Source organism: Vulpes vulpes, chromosome 7, assembly GCF_048418805.1.
Source record: "Vulpes vulpes isolate BD-2025 chromosome 7, VulVul3, whole genome shotgun sequence".
NCBI classification, from domain to species: domain Eukaryota; kingdom Metazoa; phylum Chordata; class Mammalia; order Carnivora; family Canidae; genus Vulpes; species Vulpes vulpes.
Genome location: NC_132786.1, coordinates 9,868,013 through 9,888,077, shown reverse-complemented (window position 1 = coordinate 9,888,077; position 20,065 = coordinate 9,868,013). Strand labels below are relative to the sequence as shown.

Below are 20,065 nucleotides of genomic sequence, written 5' to 3'. Positions count from 1 at the left end.
AAAAGAGAGAGAGAGAGAGAAAATTATAGAAAGGGTGATGCAGACACAAGTTGCAAACAATCAAAAATCCAATCAATAAAAAAATAAGATCGATAAATGGTATTGGTCTTCTCAGTAGCAACTCTGAAAGCTATAAAACCATGCTGCATTGCCGTAAGAATTCAGAGGAAATTATTTCCAAGTAGAAATTGTCATTCAAATATGTAGTAGAACAAATATCTTTTCAGACATGTATATAAACATAAAATTATCTCTGGAATTATGTGCCAGACCAAGAATATGGGGGGGGGGGGGAAGCTAAGGAAACATGAAGACAGGCATATGAGAAGTGAGAACTCCAGGTTAAGAGCAGGTGAAGAGAATGCCCTGGATAATGACGGGGACGTACTTCAAGGTGCTGTGCAACTGTTTCAGAGAACAAAACCAAGACAGACCAGAGCAGGTCAGAGGCTCCAGGAGAGACTTACTCAAAATTAAATAGAATACCTAGATTATTAACATACTGAGAAGAGAGTTAGGAGATAAGCTCTATAGAAAATGAAGCAAATGGGACATTGATTATTAAAATGTTCAGGGAAGGAAAAGTAATCATTGTGTACTTCATGGTTCAGCTGGAAAAAGCATTTATAGGCCCTAAAACTCTAAGTACTAAATACCAATTCAACCAAAAATTGATCCAACAGTATTAGGAGGAGAGGTGATGTAAAATGTTCATGTACGGAGGTGTGTGTGAGAAAAAGCTGTCTTCGTATTTTACTGCACAAGGGTAAATGAAAATAAAGTGCATGATTTAGTTCTAATAAGCATAGGTGGCCGAGCAAAACCAGAGAATTGCTTAGACAAGCCATATTTGCAGGAAGCACTTTGCCACGTAGCAGAGAAGACATCACTGTGAACAGCTCCACAGCTGCTATCGGGGAGGTGGAGAAGGGTAAATGCAAGCTCCTGGGTCATAAGCTTAATACTTGCCGGATGGATGGTAGCCTGGGTGGCTCAGCGGTTTAGCATCTGCCTTTGGCTCAGGGCATGATCCTGGGGTTCTGCGACCAAGTCCTGCATCAGGCGTCCCACAAGGAGCCTGCTTCTCCCTCTGCCTGTGTGTCTGCCTCTCTCTGTGTGTCTCATGAATAAATAAAATGTTAAAAAAAAAAAACCTGCCAGGTGGACACATGGCCCTGGGGTCCCCAGATATACATATTCACCAAAACAGCTGGTCCAGGAAAACACTTCAAACTCAAAGATGAGTAACTCAGACAAATGGACAACACAGTTAATGGTCTATAGAAAATTAACCCAAGGGATCCCTGGGTGGTGCAGCGGTTTGGCGCCTGCCTTTGGCCCAGGGCGCGATCCTGGAGACCTGGGATCGAATCCCACATCGGGCTCCCAGTGCATGGAGCCTGCTTCTCCCTCTGCCTATGTCTCTGCCTCTCTCTCTCTGTGACTATCATAAATAAATTTTAAAAAATTGAAAAAAAAAAAGACTATCTCTCTTTAAAAAAAAAAAAAAGAAAAGAAAAAGAAAATTAACCCAAGAGAAAAAGAAGGAAGTCAAGTGGTAAACAAAAAATATCACCAGAAAATTGGTGATATGTACATGAAAGCTATAACTAAGTATTTTACTCAAATAGAGAAAATAGTGGTAATTCACTGACATTTCATATTTAAGGTATCATTAAAAGTAATAAATCAAGTAGTATATAAGTGTACTTTACAATTCCAAATTAAAGTATAAAAAAGAAAATTCTGGGGTACGTGGTACCTCAGTGGGTAGAGTGTGCGACTCTTGATCTCAGGGTTGTGAGTTCGAGCTCTATGTTGGGTGTGGCAATTATCTAAAAATAATCTTAAAAAAATAAATTTCATCATTGGTCATAGTATGGAATTACAATGTCAAAAAGAAATCGAGGATTAAGCATATTATAAAATTATCTTGTTAGGTCAAAAATACAAACCTTCCAAATTATCAGAAGTAACATATCCTAAACAAAGCGAACAGATCAGTTTAAGGGGGGTTTTTAAAGAGGCTTAAAGGAGAAAGCATGACATAAGTTGCCAGATCTATGCTCAAACATACCTCTCTTATTTTTAATTTTTATTTATTTATTTATGATAGTCACACACAGAGAGAGAGAGAGAGAGAGAGGCAGAGACATAAGCAGAGGGAGAAGCAGGCTCCGTGCACCGGGAGCCTGAGGTGGGATTTGATTCCGGGTCTCCAGGATCACGCCCTGGGCCAAAGGCAGGTGCCAAACCGCTGCGCCACCCAGGGATCCCTCAAACATACTTCTCATGTTGAAAATGTTAATGGACTCCACTCATCTATTGTAAGAAAAAGATTGGCAGATTAGATCACAAAACAAAACCTAACTCTGCTGTTTACACATAATGTTAATAATTTTAAAAAATGGGCAATAGTATAATTGAGCAAATGCAAATAAAAGAGAGCAGGTGTCACAACCACACAGGGTTGAATCCAGGTCAAAAGCATTAACCAAGTCAAAGAAACACACAAACACACTTTGAATGATAAAAGGTCCATTTCCCAATGAAGATATAACCGTTATGAATATGCAATGAAAGAAATAACATCAAAAAATAGAAATGAGGGACAGCTGGGTGGCTCAGTTGGTTAGGTGTTTGACACTTGGTTTCAGCTCTGGTCATGATCTCAGTGTCCTGATTTGAGCCCCACATTGGGCTCCTTGCTCAGTAGGGAGTCTGCTCATCCCCCACCCCCACTGTCCTCCCTCCCTCTGCTCACATTTGTGCTCATGCCTATGCATGCGCTTGCTCTCTCAAATTTTTTAAAAAGATTTTATGTATTCATGAAAGACACACACACAGAGGGAGAGACACAGGCAGAGGGAGAAGCAGGCTTCTCGCAGGGAGCCTGATATGGGACTCAATTCCAGGACCCCGGGATCACACCCTGAGCTGAAGGCAGCTGCTCAGTCGCTGAGCCACCCAGGTGTCCCAATAAATAAATCTTTTTTTTTTAATAATCAAATTATTTTTTATTGGTGTTCAATTTGCCAACATACTGAATAACACCCAGTGCTCATCCCGTCAAGTGCCCCCCTCAGTGCCCGCCACTCAGTCATCCCCACCCCCGGCCCTCCTCCCCCCAATAAATAAATCTTTAAACAAACAATAATGATAAGAGCTACAAGGACAGTAGTCCCAACAGTAGAAATGAGAAAATGTAAGTAAAAGCATATAAGTAACTTAAGTATCACAACTAATAAGAATATCTTGTTAACATATCTTATGCCTTGAAAACAGAACAACTCCTTTTCAAGGAATCATAGAACATCAGTAAAGCTGACTATAAATAAGGCCACAAAGCAAATAACATCAATCAGTTGTGTAAGTGCTTACTATGCAACAGTCACCCGTCAAAGCATATCCTATATATTAACTCACTTAATCCCAACAACTTTAAAAAGTATGTATATTATCATTCTCATTTTACAAACTAAGGTTTGAAATGCTGAAGTCATTTGCACCGAAGTCACAGAGTTAGTTAGTAAACAGACCAATGCAAAAAGAGAACCAATGCAGACGTTTTAAATCACAATGTCATTGGTAAAAGTTATCCACAAAATTAAGCACCTTGCCACCTAAACATCAAAAAGGAAAAGAAGGGACGCCTGGGTGGCTCAGTGGTTGAGCATCCACCTTTGGCTTATGTTGTGAGCCCAGGGTCTTGGGATAGAGTCCAGCGTCAGGATCCCTGCAGGGAGCCTACTTCTCCCTCTGCCCATGTCTCTGCCTCTCTCTGTGTGTGTCTCATAAATAAATAAAATCTCTAAAACAAAAAAAGAAAAAAGAAAGAAAAACAATTTAACAACAACAAAAAGCAAATAAAACCCTAAAAAAAAAAACCCTCTTAATTTTGGGGTAAAAGAGAGTATCCAAACTGTTCTGAAACTGGATTGGAGATAAAGCTCAAAGGACAGGTTAAGCTCTTGAATCCTTATTATTAATAAACAGAAAAAAATGAGTGACTTAAGCATCTTATCAAGAAGTAGGGGTGCTTGGGTGGCTCAGCTGGTTAAGCATCGGATTCTTGGTTTCAGCTTAGGTCCTGATCTCAGGGTTGTGAGATCCAGCCTCGGGTGGGGTTCCGCACTCAGCACGGAGTCTGCATGTCTCTCTCTCCATATGCCCTTCCCCTCTGCTGGTGCTCTGTCTCTCTCTCAAAGAAATAGATTAAATGTTTTTGTTGTTGTTTTTTTAGAGAAACAACATTGAAGTAAACATAAGGACTCCACAAGAAAAACTGGTAAACTCTGAAATTGATTAATTTAAAACTAGAAAATAGGGTGCCTGGGTGGCTCAGTCAGTTAAGAGTCTGACTTCGGCTCAGGTCATGATCTCAGGGGCCTGGGGTCATGATTATAAAATGGTAGTGTACTAAAGATTGTTCTGCATATTGCATTTTTCACTTAAGACTAGATTTTAGTAATGAAATTTTTATTTAAAGATGTTATTTATTTATTCATAGACACACACACACACACACACAGAGGCAGAGGGAGAAGCAGGCTCCATGCAGGGAGCCCGATTTGGGACTCGATCCCCGGTCTCCAGGATCACACCCCAGGCTGCAGGCGGCGCCAAACCGCTGTGCCACCGGGGCTGCCCAAGATTTTAGTAATGAGATTTTTAAAAGATTACATAGAATTCCATTGTATGGCTTAACTCATACGTGAAATGTATGCCAAAATCAGTTAAATATATTAGCTGGGCAAAGATCAAAAAGTTTGATAACATATTGCCAATGGTACTGGGAAATAGAAACCTTCACACATAGCTAGTAGAATACACATTGATACTTACTTTGGAGGGCAGTTTATCAGATTCAAAATGCACATATTCTTTGATTCAACATTTGAGTCAGATTGAGCACATTATATTTGCTGAAGAGTCGTTTCTATTTCCTTTCCCGTGAGCTATCTGTTCATATCTTTCTCCACTTTTCTATTAGGTTATTGTTTCCCTTTGACCGGTAGGAGTTCTTTATAGATTAGTGAAATTCATACTTTGTGAAATATGTTGTAAAATTGTTTCCATTTTGTATTTTTTAAGATTTTATTTATTCACGAGAGACACAGAGAGAGAGAGAGGCAGAGACACAGGCAGAGGGAGAAGCAGGCTCCAGGCAGGGAGCCCGAGGTGGGACTTGATCCGGGGTCTCCAGGATCAGGCCCTGGGCTGAAGGCAGCGCTAAACCGCTGAGCCACCCAGGCTGCCCTGTCATTTGTTTTTGACTAGCTCTGTTCTGTCCTGCAACAATTTGTTTTAAATAGTTTAAATTATCAATTGCACTTGGAATGACTTTCCCTAGTGTGAGATTTTTTCAATCTCAGCTGATTTCTTCTAAAGTTTTACTATTTCATCTTTTACATTTGAAACTTCGATTCACTAGAAATCTATCCTTTCGTAAGGTATGAGATACAATTTTATTCTTGTGCAGATGGCTACCCAGTTGTCTTATACTATTTAATTCATTCTTTCCTCACTGATTTGAATATATAATATTCAATTTCCTGTCTTTGACAGGAAATGCACAATGGAAGACAGGAAAATGCACAAATGGAAAAGTGGAAAGTGATTATAAACAGGGAATTTACAGAAGAGGAAACCTAAAGAACTAACAGGTATATGAAGCAATGCTCAACTCCCTTAGTCATCAGAGAAATGCAAGTTCGAGTAATAATGACTGGCAAAAATTAAACTGTATTTGATGGTGGTGGTAGGGTGGAGGGCTGAAGTGATATAGGAACTCTCATGCAGCCATTCTAGAGAGCAGTCCCTTAATGTGGATCTGTGGCCTAGGACTCTGGTTCTCACCTGAGCATATGTCCCAAAAACATTTTCACACAGATTCAAAGGGCATATGAATGTGTTCACAGTTGCTCTGTGGTGGTGGTGGGGGAAGCAGGAGGTAATTTGAGCGTTCATCATTAAGAGAATACACAAAACATGCTATTGCGGATTACTAATTAAAAGTTGTAAACCGGTGGGGCGCCACAGTGGTTCAATTGGTTGAGTGGTTGACTCCTGATTTCTGCTCAGGTAATGATCTCAGGGTTGTGAGATCAAGCCCAGGGTTGGGGGCTCTGTGCTCAAAAGGCATGAGATTCTCTCCATCTTCCTTTTCCTCTGCCCTCCCCTCTGCTCTCTCTCTCTCAAATAATTCTTAAAAAAAAGTTATAAACTGGTGTATTATTATAGCAATGTGGGCAGATCTTAAAAATATGGTATTGAGTGAAACAAACATAATGAGATATTATAATAATAAATTTACTATTAAAAATAGATGCAGGGCTGCCTGGGTGGCTCAGCCGTGGAGTGTCTGCCTTCAACTCAGGGTGTGATCCAGGGTCCTGGGATCGAGTTCCCCAGCGGGCTCCCCATGGGGAGCCTGCTTCTCCCTCCGCCTGTGTCTCCGCCTCTCTCTCTGAATAGATAAATAAAATCTTTAAAAAAAATAGATGCATATAAGACCATATATTTACAAAGTCACATGTAAACAAAAAATTAAACTTTATAACTTCTGTCATCGGGGTTAAGGAATGATAATAAGGTGAAATTTCAGGGAGGGGGGAGTAGAGAAAGAGATTGATAATGTGCCACAAACCAAGTATGATGAATTCAACCTTCTTTGCTTGAATTGAAAATGAAACAAGACAAAACTCAAGGTTACCAATAATCTCTGTTTTGCCAAGTGCAGGAATCATCTCCTTGTCCTCTTCTTACTAGACTTGGTAGCATTCAACAGATAGTTGACAGCACACTTTCTTGAAAGGCTTTTCTTCTAAGATCATGTTACTCTTCTACTTAAAAATTTCCAATGGCTCTGGTTTCATTTTTAATAAAATCCCAGCTCCTGACACCATTCCACGTAAGCAGGCCCCTCTCTCCCTCTCAGATGTGTCTCTCTCCACCTTGCTCACCGTGCTCTAGCCACTCCGACCTTTCTTCTAACTCACCAAGTTTACTCCCTTCGCAGACTTTGCACTTGCTTTTCTTTCTCTGTTATATTTTTCCTTTGGATCTTCCCAAAAGATTCTGGTCTTGACTCAAATGTGTCTTCCTCTGAGAAGACTAACTAAAGAAGGATTAACATAACATTTCAACTGCAGTACATTCTACCTTTTTATGTTGATTGCCACTGCTATTGTCAATTAAGGTTTCACCTATTGTTCAACTCCAAAAGGCAACCGTCTTACCATATTCATGTTGGGGAAGATGGGAAACTAGAATTCGGAGACAATTCTGCTGCTCTGCCGCTAGGACATAACACTAAAAGAGAAGCACTAAACAGTGGGGTTGGTTTGTCCCTTTTCTATAAATATATGTCTCCATAGGTGCAATATTGCCATACCCTGGCTTGAACATTAATATTAAACATGAGATTTGAGAGTTCGTAAAATTATCAAAATGCTGTGCTGGAAATGCTGTAGATAGTAATTTTTCACAAAAAAGGTATGAGTAGCTGGATCTCACCGAATATTTTATATACAACAAAACAAAATGCTTGATCTTATAGCATTACAGTTAGATGATATGAATACCTTAGATAATCTATGATTTTACACAAAGATATTCTGACTTTGCATTCAAGGGGAATTTGACTTTGACTTCTTCACGGCTTCCTCAAAGGCCCTTACTACTGAACAAGAGTATTTAGGATTTCCCAAATTCCCAAGAAAATGCGTAGGTAGATGTGCTCTACCCCTAAAGAAATCCCAAAAGCAACAAAATTAATTTTTTCTTACCTATTCAGTCTGTAACTGCTAAGGTGGCTATCCATTTCAAACTAGTGACTGCAACCAGTTAGAAGACTATGAAATTAATTTTAAAGGTCAAAGCAGCCTTTAAGAAAAATTAAACAGGCTATAACAGAATTTAATTTAATTTAATTGAAAGTATCAGGGCACCTCATCAATCCTTATTCAAGGCTAGAATCCAGGAGGAAGAGCTGATATATAAGCAGGTATTTCACTCCAATTCCTGGGTTAATTTGTTGGACAGATTACATTGTACAGTCTAATTTTATTTATTATGACTACTCATGATTTATAAAATTGTGTACAGGGGCATTTTATTTGTTGATAGAAGATGTAGAGTTTTCAATTGAGTTCCAATAAAGAACTTAATGTACATTTTTGGGAAAAGGTGTGTCATCATGTATGGTATAGGTGTGCACTATATGTGTGTGTGTGTACTATTTATTAATCAAATTTGTGTAAATTGTTCTCAAAGAAGTTGCTTTATTATTAGAAGAAAAAGAAATAATAAAGTGAAAAATACAGGATCTGTGTTCAGGTTTACTTGCTAGATTTGAAATTTTTTTTTTTTAATTTTATTTATTTATGATAGGCACACAGTGAGAGAGAGAGAAGCAGAGACATAGGCAGAGGGAGAAGCAGGCTCCATACACCGGGAGCCCGACGTGGGATTCGATCCCGGGTCTCCAGGATCGCGCCCCTGGCCAAAGGCAGGCGCCAAACCGCTGCGCCACCCAGGGATCCCTACTTGCTAGATTTGGAAGTGCAGTGGAAACACTGAGAAAAAAAATGTTACTCTAATAATCAGAAAATAGATTTTACATTTTATTTTTTTTTAAATTTTTTTTTAAAATTTTTATTTATTTATGATAGTCACAGAGAGAGAGAGAGAGGCAGAGACACAGGTGGAGGGAGAAGCAGGCTCCATGCACCGGGAGCCTGATGTGGGATTCGATCCCGCGTCTCCAGGATCACGCCCTGGGCCAAAGGCAGGCGCCAAACCGCTGCGCCACCCAGGGATCCCAGATTTTACATTTTAAAGAAAAAGAGAATGCAATTCCAACAAGAGAAAGATTAATACCTTCAAAATTAAAGGACATTTGAAAATATAGCATATAAGTCCCTAAAATATGTTAAGGAAACAGGCATAAAGTTATTGATGCAGTTTCTCAGTTGCTTCACAAATATGAGAAAGACAATCTTTGTGTTTAGTTGTGGCAGGAGAGAAATGGTTCATACTAAGTGCTAAGAAACTGCTTCCTCCAATATGTTGGTGCATATGTTTTTGGTGGCAAAGAAGCTGATAAATTCAAAATTATACTTCCTGGCAATAACACAATATCAACTCAATTATCATAGAACATTGAGAAGAATCAATGATTACCATGGAGTTATAGTCCAACTTGATGAGAGTACTAATTTTTTTTTTTTTTTGAGAGTACTAATTCAGTGAGTTAATACTTTTATGTCAGATATGTGTAGCAAGACCATTTTATAGAGAAGTCTGTATAGAGAAAAATATAGTTAAAATTGGAAAACAGCATTTAAGTCAATAAAAAAACTTCATGCAGTTTATAATGGATAGCAATACAATACATAAAAAGACCTGTATACAATTTATAATGGAATTGCAAGTAATGGAACAACAACTATGATCAGAAAACCACAGAGATCCAAAAAATTTGTTGAGGGACACATGGGTGGCTCAGCGGTTGAGTGTCTGCCTTTGGCTCAGGGTGTGATCCCTGCGTTCCAGCACTGAGTCCCACATGGGGCTCTCTGCCGGAAGCCTGCTTCTCCCTTTGCTTATGTCTCTGTCTTCCCTCTGTCTCCTATGAATAAATTAATTAAATTTTAAAAAAAGATAAAAATAAAAATCAAGCTCAATAGTAGACCGGATATACATGCAGCATTGTCTTCATGCATTCTAGACTGGAATCAGCCTATGAACAGGCATTAACTTCCATGGCTTTATTTTATTTTTTCCATGGCTTTAAATAAAACCTTTACTAATTTGCTTCTGTACTATCTATATTAAGCTTGGTTTCTACATTGTATTATAAATACACTTATATTGTATTAATTTTGTTCTTTATTTTACACAAGTTTTGTGAACGTGTACGTGTGTGTATACTGGGTTTCAATGTAGAATCTATTTCTGTGAGTTGTTCAAAAGTTGGGAAAACTATGCGTTAGAAGTTAGAAGATAACTTTGGAAGAGTAACACCCGCTGAATGATTTGGCCCACAGATCACCAGTTTGCCAGTGGAGTTAAATTGTGGATGATACTGACTATGCATTCTGTATGAAGTACAGAAAAATTTTTATTTTTTATTTAAAGGTTTTATTTATTTATTCATGAGAGGCACAGAGAGAGAGAGGCAGAAACAGGGAGCCTGACATGGGACTCGATCCCAGGTCTCCAGGATCAGGGCCTGGGCTGAAGGCGGCGCTAAACCGCTGAGCCACCTGGGCTGCCCTGAAGTACAAAATTTACTTTGTAGGTAAGTTGCAGCCAGGACAAGTAATGACGTAATAAAACGTGTTTTAGAAGCATCAATATAGGGGATCCCTGGGTGGCTCAGCGGTTTAGCACCGCCTTCAGCCCAGGGTGTGATCCTGGAGTCCTGGATCGAGTCCCCACGTCAGGCTCCCCGCATGGAGCCAGCTTCTCCTTATGTCTCTGCCTCTCTGTCTCTCTCATGAATAAATAAAATCTTTAAAAAATAAAAAAAGAAGCATTAATATAGTCTCACTGCAAGACTGGCAGGAAGAGACGGAGGACAGTAAAGGGCTACTAAAGGACACTTAAGGGCTCCTAAAACAATGTAGAAATGAGACCACCAGGGCACCATCAGAATGGGAGCCACTGCAAAGAAGATAATGGAGGTAAAACATACCGCCAAGGAAAAATAAGAGCAGTTCAGAGGTGGGACGGACCCTTCGGGACATCCTTTCCATCGCTTATCTTCATACAGTTAGTAACAGAATAAAAAAAAGGGAGAATTTGTCTATGACGTCATACCGACGCCATTGAGACTGTCTGTGACGCCATACTGACTACATTAAGACTTTGTCTATAACGCCATAGTGACCACATTGAGAATTTGTCTATGACGTCATACCGACTACATTGAGTATGACATCATAGTGACTCCATCAAATAGTCATCAATAGGTGTTAACGTCGTCAATCCGCTTAATGGGATGAGCAGAAGGCGTGAGTTCGTTTTAGGATCTGGAGAAGAGTCCGGGACCTCGGGTTTGCTTCCTATTTGATGGAGGAAAACGGGCAAGAACTCCGTCATCCTTTTAAATCTGAATCCCAAGGAGTTCCTCAGAGGCGTGCCCACGGCCCCGCTCCGCCTCGAGTCGGGCGCGGTGGCGTTCTGCCTCCAGAGCGCGTTCCCTAAAGCGCCACCAAATCGTTCTGAGAAGCAGGACGTCCTGTTGGTTTCGACAGTTGAGGCTTCACGGACGAGCCCGGAACTCTCCGCTTACTCAGTTACCCCAACTGCGAAACGTTATGGAGCGTTTTCACGGCGGTGCCCCGCACTGAGCGGCCCGCGCGGCCGGGCCAGGGCAGCCGGCGGCGGTCGGCGGACGCGAGGCCCGTGGGCGGCCGCCGCACCGCCAGGCTGGCTGCGGGGAGCCATTTCCTGTCCTCCCCGGGTCCCGGGGCGCCGCGGGGCGCCGGGCGGGCAGGCGCTGCGGCGGGTCCTCGCGTCCGCCCTCAGCCCCGTCTCCGTCTCCTCCTCGCGCACCCCGCTTGGCGACCCCGGTTCCCTAGAGCCGAACGCGGGAAGTGGGTGCCGCACGGGACCCCGCGCCACGATCCGGCCGGTCCCCGGCACAGCCAGGCGCCCGCTCCGCGCCGGGCGGCTCACGCGCGCCGCCGGTTTCCGGGTGCGCACGGGAAGCTCGGGAAACCCCAGACCCCTCCCTTTTAGGAAGGGCGCAGACGGCGTCTTCGTCTCCAAGGAAACCGGCCCTGCCACGACGTCACTTCCGCTGACCTGTCTGGACTCCAGACTGTTGGGAGGAAAGGAGGAAAACTGAGCCACAGCCACGACGGTGGACGCGAGCGTGTCCTGTCTGCGCATGCGCCCGCTCAGCGGCCTGCTTCTATTTATGTGGGGGATCCAACATGGCGGCCGCGGCGACCCTGGCGATGGCGGTGGAGCCCATCAGAACATAGTGGCGGGGAAGGGGGCCCGGTGCGCGCTCACGGTGGCGTCGGCAGAGACGACTGAGGGTGGTGGAGGGAAGAAAAGCGACGGAAAGCAAAAGGAAGGGCGGGCAGGCAAGCAACTCGGCGTAGAACCGAGCGCCGGCTCGAGCGAAGGCGGAGGGCCAGAACAGTGGGGATGGCGGAGCCACGCAGAGTAGCGTTTATTAGCCTGTCACCGGTGAGGCGGCGCGAGGCCGACTACCCGGGGGCCGACCGCGAGCCCGAGCACCCTCGCGAGCCCCCCCGGCTGGAGCCGGCCCGGGCGGAGCAGCCGGCCCCGCGGGAGGCTGCCCCCCGGGCGGACGCGCAGCCCCCGCCGCGGGAGAAGCCGCTCCCCCAGCGCGAGGTCAGCCGCGCCGAGCCGCCCATGTCGCTGCAGCGGGAGCCCCCGCGGCCCGAGCCGCCGCCGCCGCCGCCGCCGCCGCTCCCTCAGCTGCACTTGCAGCCGCCCCCGCCGCGGGAGTCGGCTTCGCGGGCCGAGCCGCCGCAGAGGCCGCCGAGGGAGACGGTGCGCCTGGAGCTGGTGCTCAAGGATCCCACCGACGAGAGCTGCGTGGAGTTCAGTTACCCGGAGCTGCTGCTGTGCGGAGAACAACGGGTACAGAAGATTCTCCCTCACCCCCCAGACCCTGGGAGCCTCAGGACGCGTCCGCCTTTACCAGTGGTTCGCACCTGCCGACGCCCGCTCTGCGCGTCTTGGGTCGCCTGGGAGGGTGGGCTGCAGGGCTGCAGGGCTGCAGGGCGCGGGGGCCGAGCGGGGGGACGAGTGCTGGGTGCTGCTTCCCCTCCCCCCCTGCTCCCCGGGGTCGGCTTCGGCTCCCACCTGGCTCCGCCGACCACCCCCCTCCCCTCCCTCGTTGCGCCCGCTCCGGAGGCCGCCCGGAGCCGGTTTTCCTCTGCACCTTTCGAGACCTCACAATTGACTCCTTTCTGCTCCCCACACTAAATTGGGAGCGGGGCGGGGGGTGCTCTGCAAGCTACGTGGTTGGCTTTTCCTTGCGGAGCTCCAGCAGTCGTTCCAGTAGAAAAGAAGAAAAACCTTGGGGGACACGCCCCCCAATACAAGCAGCGAGATAGTGTCACCCCTCCATGTCATTCTCCTCTTCATCACTGTTTGTTATGGTTGGCGCCTGAGATGTGCTTGCGTGCGTGGGCTGTTTCTCTTCTTTGAAGGGGTTTGAGAGTAAACCTCTTCAGACTGAAGATTCCACTGTAGGAATGATGAAGTGGGTTAGTTATTTGGTTCTTTTTCTCTCACGTTGGTATTGGTAAACCTATTTAGCTTTGTCTTCTCTATGGAGTGTTTTTTTTTTTTTTTTTTTTAACTGTGATTGAATGGAAGGTGTCTTCTGCTTTATTGGCGCCGACCCATAATACTGCTATTTGAGTGTATATCATTAGCTTATAGGTCCAAAAGCTGGAGGGTGTTGGTGTTGCACGGGGCCGTTGTAATTTTTGGAGAATGATGGGAAAAAAAAAAAAAAAAACAGGTTTGACTTTTTAGGAACTGTCGAAAATACATAGGTATGCCTTCAATGGAACTAGTGAACAAGGGAGATAGGAGAGAGGTTTGTTGGTGATGGTCATTTTTATTGTAGGTTTTGGTGGTATTTAAAGTAAGCTAGAAAGGGAAACGTAAGAGAACAATTTCCTCTGTTGTTTAGAGATTATGCTCTTTATCAGGTGTTGCTTTAGCACAGGTCTAATGGATCCCAGAAGTCATTTGTTTTCATTCTCAACTATCTTTATAGTTGAATGAATGATTCTTTAGTTTAAAAATATGTTAAACAGTGTCCCTGGGTTTTGTTTATTTTAAGGCCAGTTAATCTTTTGATCATTATTTACAAATATTGTTGTGTGGTCAAATCAGTACTAAATGTTTGCAACCAAAATGACTTGTTAAGGGTAGAGATCATTTTGGCCATTTGCACAAACATTGTATCCTTCAGATTCACTCTAGTGCCCCTACTATTTATAAATGTGATGTTATTTCTTTTTTCCCCCACAAGAATTTTGAAAACATTGGACCGGAGCATTTTTTCAAATAAATTGTATTTGATCTCCTACTCTGAGTTTGCAGTTTTACTCCTTAACCTACTTCATAAATTGTGGATGAAAAGCATCATATTTGGGCAAAAGTACGTTATGGTAGCTAACATTTGCTGAATTCTTCCTGTGTGGTTGCTAGACACAGTTCTCAGTAAGGAACATGGCTTATGGAATTTAGTTCAGCAGAGCTCCTGGAGGTAGGAGCCATTATCCCCCCACCTAACAAATGAGGCTGGTGCACAAAGCGCGTAATTTTATTAGTACTTCTTTCCATACTAATACCAATTCTTAGTCAAACAAAATTTCTTAAGATTGTATAGTTTAAATGTAGAGGATCCTGCCAAAGTGAACTAAAATGAGAATTATGGTAGACATACAGAGATTTCTGTATGAGCCTCTTTAATGCTATGATATTCATGCCATGATAAATTAATCATAGATATGTTTAAATTATGACAAAAAAGTTAATTTTGACACCCTACCTTGTTAATCTAATAATCAGAATTACTAGTTTTATGTAACTAGTACATGAAAGATAAATAATTCAGTTTAATTTTTCTGTTTATACTATCAATTTAGGGTTATATTGGTCAAATTTTCTTATATATTCAGCCACATATTATTTGTTGTATTCTGGACAAAAAATACAATGCACATTTGTGACCTGAGTTTTGGCAGATTTATCTATGATTACTCCCAATGAACATATTTATTACGTGAGGAATTATAGAAAACATTTCTCTAAATGAGGTTGTCATATTTCCATGAATGGAAATCCTGGTAGTAGAAACCAACAAAAAGCAAAATGAGATCAATAGAATTGATCTGCAGAATGGTGATTCTCAAATTTGGTTTTTCTTCCCCTCAAGAGAAGTCTAGTTATTTTTTTTTTTAGTCTAGTTATTTTTAAGGATGTTTAATATTTTCTAAATAGTCTAAAATTTTGAGTTGTAATTGAACAACTTATCACGTAACAGTTTAAATAGAAAGAGGGAAAGAGATCGTATAAAATAAAGATTCTAAATTTTGAAATAGCCATCTTGAATAAGATTTTAGTTTATGTTATTGGTACAAATCTGTCACATGTGAATACCATCTATATTGGGATACATTTAAATCACCCCCCCTTCATAAATACAAAATAAACACTAAAACCTTGAACTGAATGCAGTCAGAATTTTTTGTGTACTCTTCTTTTTTTTTTAATAATAAGGAAAAGCATAGTTAAATGAGCGTATGTTGGCAAAGTATGAAAAAAGCCCTTCTTGTCAGGTTTAAGGACACAGGTTAACTAAACCCTTAACCTTGTTACCTCTGTAGACTACTAAGCCCTGATTGAGGTGGTTCAAGATGATGACTGAGGCATTGCAATCATCTCTATCCTCAAAGATAATTTGTTTACCGTTTCTGGCTAAAGAGTAATAGTACAGAACTTAGAAATAAGTTCTGGCAGTAATTTGATAAGCAAGTAAATTTTGTTTAACTCTTAGTAAACCAGAGAATCCGTTAACCAGAATATCCACTTGTGAACATGATTAATTGAGCATTTACTATGAAAAGAAAAATAAGTTATTATAGTGCCAATGTAGTTAATACTATTAGAGAATTCTGGGCTATTATGTTGCTTGTCATACTGCATATTTTCAATAATGTGGAAGATCTGAGGATGGTGTTAATGAGTTAACATCAAAGGACAAAATTATTACAATGTTATTACCTGTGGGTAGTTGATAATTTTGATATTTACTGATTTGCAGATCATCATTTCACCTGAAAAATAGAAAGCTTACTTAGAGCCTTGATTGTGGGTAGGGGTTTATTCCTTAAATCTGAGAGAAAAGTGAGTCACTTTTTTAAACTCTATTTTTATAGACTATCAAGAGTAAGAGAGTTACTTTTGATTCCTCTCTATATATAGTCTATACAGAATGTTATATAATGGTATATAAGGTGATTCTTAGTAAAAATATATGTTCATGAAATGGGGCAGACCAGTAGTAAGACCTACTATTTGGACTTCACAGTGACGTGAAGTAAAGTTGATAATGTCAAAGCATGGTGGTTGCCCAGTGTCCTTCAGTCTCAAGTTAAGGCTATCCCCTGAGCATACCTAGTATTTCTTATTTCATTATCAGTCTCTTCCTGCTGGTTTAATTATTCCTTTCAGATCATATATATTTTTTCCACTGGTAACTCCTACTGGGATAAAGGATTCTGTAAATACATTACTTATTACAATAGATACTTTAAAAAAATAAATTCTAAGATCAATTTTTTAAGCTTTAAAAGTATCTTTTATTCTAAAGCCCTAGATCTGATTGTTTTATATTCTTCATATTTTTCTGTCATATTTTTAGACTAATCATAGCTTTCATATCCAGAATGAAGTGTCTTAGTTCCAAAGTGTACAGATCTTTAGTCCCTTCTGTACTTTTTTCTGTATCCAGTATTTCAGTTGTAATATTTTTATTTTTAATTACTTGAAGATGTAATTCAGTAAAAACATCTAGCCTTCCTTTTTTTAAATTTATTTATTTTTTTGCCTTCCTTTTTTTATTTTTTTTTAATTTTTATTTATTTTTTTTTTGCCTTCCTTTTTTTAAAACTTAACTTTGTAGTCAGTCATCCATAATTAGGTACAAGTAGCGTTTATCATTTTTATTCATGTGCAGCTCCTCCCCTCCTTTTTTTTTTTTAAGATTTTTATTTATTTATTCATGAGAGACACACAGAGAGAGAGAGAGAGAGGAAGAGACACAGGCAGAGGGAGAAGCAGGCTCCACGCAGGGAGCCCGATGTGGGACTTGATCCTGGGTCTCCAGGATCACGCTTTGGGCAGAAGGCAGCGCTTAATCCCTGAGCCACCAGGGCTGCCCCTTCCCCCCTTTTGAATTGAAAACCTCTATGTATAATGAAATGTGTCTGCTAAAATAGTAAACTTGAGTAAAGGACGTGATTTATCTTTTTGTTTGTTTCGGTAAATAGATGGTAAATGTGGGATCCTAGCTGTGTGTGTGGTTTTTTTAAAGCCATGTATTATGTTAAACTTTCATCCTCCCCGGCTAGAAGGAAGCCACGGTAATGTAACTTTTTTATTTGCAGCTTTCACTTTTCTTTTTTTTTTTTAAGATTTTATTTATTTATTCATGTTTATTTATTCATGTGAGACAGAGAGCGAGAGAGGAAGAGAGAGAGAGAGAGAGGCAGAGACACAGGCGGAGGGAGAAGCAGGGTCCATGCAGGGAACCTGCCGTGGGACTCGATCCCGGGTCTCCAGGATCACGCCCTGGGCTGAAGGCGGCGCCAAACCGCTGTGCCACCCGGGCTGCCCAGCTTTCACTTTTCTAGCTTTGTTTAAAATAGTATGTACTCCCTGAATGAATATCCATGGACAAGAAAGGATAGTGGTATAGATTGAGGTTTTGATGCTGAGCCTCAACAGAAGGCTGAAGCAGCTACAGATACTCTTGTGATAGATAGCTCAGGGCAGATGATTCAGTGTTGATGCTGATTAATAACCTGGAGATTCTTTGAGAAGTATTTCCTGGCCAAAGCGGTTATCTTTGTTGGGAAGATCTCAAACTAGGGTTATAAGTGGGATTTTCATTTTCACTTCATTTTCTTGGGGATTTTTTTTTGGTCTTTTTATTTTGGACAGGGGTGACCACAGACCATTTTGTGAGAGGAGACTATTTGAATTGTTGAGTTCTTCACCACCGAAAAACTTGAGAATGTGTACGAATCCATTAAAGCTGCAAGTGTTTTTGCTACAAACCAACATTTCTTTGTAGTTACTTTTAATGCTTCTAACTTACTTGTGTTAATATTTGGAAAATTTAACTCTTAAGTTTAAGGATATATTCAACTCTGGTTGAAGTAATGTTAATACTTCTATTTCTTTTCCTATTTACTTTGGATCAGAAGAAGCCCATTCACACAGAAGACCCATTTAATGATGAACATCAAGAGAGGCAAGAAGTGGAAATGTTGGCTAAGAAGTTTGAAATGAAATATGTGAGTATAATATATTTGCATTTAGGTAATTTTACTTTATTGGCCTCTTTTTTCTCTCGGTGACTGATTGGGAGGGCTTATAATATCCACTGCCCACTTTATTTTAGTCTCATAAATTGAATCCAAATAAATGGCTAGACAAAGATTCTGATAGGTTTGTGATGGCTATAATAGTAGCCATCATTTATTGTACTCCTTCTAGAGTCCAGGCAGCTTGTTTAACATATATTATCTCCCATTGTTATAGTAAAACTACATATTAAGTAATACTGACCATATTTTACCCATGAAGAAACTGATGCTCTGATTTCAAGGTTACACAGTGGCAAGAACCAGGCTGTTTAGCCAGATCTGCCTGGCTCTCATCTTTTGCCTTTTCTTCTGCCATTGAGAAGGCTATTTTAATGCCTTTGGTGTAGTAGTTCTCAAGCCTTTCTGCCTCATTAGAATTTAAGAGAATGAATGTGTGTATTTCTAGGATACACATTTCTGGGAGCAGAATCAATCAGTAGCAGCATGAAATTTCTTTGAAAGTGTCTTAATATTTACCTTAAAAATTCATGTACATTTTTCATTCTATGCCATAAACAGATTGATATTTGTTTTAATATAAAAGTAAATTCTGATTACCTGATTGTGAAGTTGCTTAACATTTTTCTCACATTTTTCTGGTATAATTGAGATTATAGGAAATCTCTCTCCCTCCCCATGTTTATCCTATGGTTTTACTCCATGGCCACTTTGCTAAAACATAACTCAAGAAAAGCAAGACCCCTTCTGGTTCTTCTGTGAGCATTGGAAAGTATCTCACAGAAATAGGAGGTCGCTTACACTGGCTCTGTCGTTCATGTCATCCTCCAGATACAACTGGGGTCTTGGTTGACAGTTGTTGGCTCCTTGTGCTAATGAAGAATCTGTTTGGGGTCAGGGAAATATATGAAAATACTTTGGAATGTGAGTCACTGTGTGGGCCATACTTGACCACCAACATATTGTCCTTTGAGGAAATTATTTAATCTTTTCAGACCATGGTTTTCTTTTTTTGAATATTTTTCGAGGCTCCTTCTGGCTTTATATTCTGTGACTATATGATAATTTTAGTGGTGGACTTGTGGGTGTTTTGATGGAAAGAATAGCAAAAATTGTTACTTAAACTGTAGTGTTTAATTACAATATAATGTTCTCAAATTAGAAATCCTAACATACTGTGGCTTTTTTTTTAAGATTTTTATTTTTATTTTATTTTATTTTTTAAAGATTTTATTTATTTATTCATGAGAGAGAGAGAGAGAGAGAGAGAGAGGCGGAGACACAGGCAGAGGGAAAAGCAGGCTCCATGCAAGGAGCCTGATGTGCGATTCGATCCGGGGTCTGCAGGATCAGGCCCTGGACTATAGGCGGCGCTAAACCGCTGAGCCACCTGGGCTGCCCAAAGATTTTTATTTTTAAGTAATCTATACACCCAGTGTGGGGCTTGAACTCACGACCCCACGATCAAGAGTTGCATGCTTTACTGACTGAGCCAGCCAGGCACCCCTATGGGTTTGTTTTACAAGTTAATACATTGGTTAAATTTAATGTTTTAACCAGGCAATGTATTTACATGGTTCAGAACTCAAAAGTTATGGAATGAAAAATCTTTCATTCTGTTGTTCACCTACATAATCTCACTTCCTAGAGGCATGTAACGTTTTTTGGGGTCCTTCAGACATATTTTATGTATATCTCTGTATATACATATATTACCCCCAGCCCCCACATCTCTTTTTACACATATTACAGAATATACAATTCTACTCTTTGCTTTTTTCAGGTACTCTAATTTGGAGATTTTTTTTTCATATCAGTACAAAGAGAGTTTTCTTATCTCTCCTTTTTTTAGGGCTTCATGGTATTCCATTGTATGGACATACCACAATTTATTTAACCAGTTCCAAAATGATCTGAGTCCTTTCCAAAAATTTGCTCTT

The 20,065-nt window shown here is 41.0% G+C and overlaps 2 protein-coding genes across 5 annotated transcripts in view; both read left to right on the top strand.

The window, feature by feature from the left end:
- The window catches only part of IFT56 (intraflagellar transport 56), a 63,447-nt gene extending 55,120 nt beyond the window's left edge, over nt 1–8,327 (top strand). Inside the window, exons 18-19 of one of the 2 annotated variants that reach the window (XM_072762905.1) lie at nt 5,569–5,666; nt 6,329–8,327. In XM_072762905.1, the coding sequence (XP_072619006.1) occupies nt 5,569–5,620 (52 nt within the window). In that variant the 3' untranslated portion in view covers nt 5,621–5,666; nt 6,329–8,327. Of the gene's footprint in view, nt 1–5,568 lie in introns of both variants that reach the window. The other variant, XM_025982168.2, reaches the window with a different exon arrangement.
- Nucleotides 8,328–12,041: 3,714 nt separating this feature from the next.
- Nucleotides 12,042–20,065, top strand: part of UBN2 (ubinuclein 2) — a 68,094-nt gene continuing 60,070 nt past the window's right edge. For 2 of the 3 annotated variants that reach the window (XM_072762911.1, XM_025982235.2), the window contains exons 1-2: nt 12,042–12,630; nt 18,003–18,095. In XM_072762911.1, coding sequence (XP_072619012.1) covers nt 12,169–12,630; nt 18,003–18,095 — 555 coding nt within the window. In that variant the 5' untranslated portion in view covers nt 12,042–12,168. The remainder of the gene's footprint in view (nt 12,631–18,002; nt 18,096–20,065) is intronic. The other variant, XM_072762910.1, reaches the window with a different exon arrangement.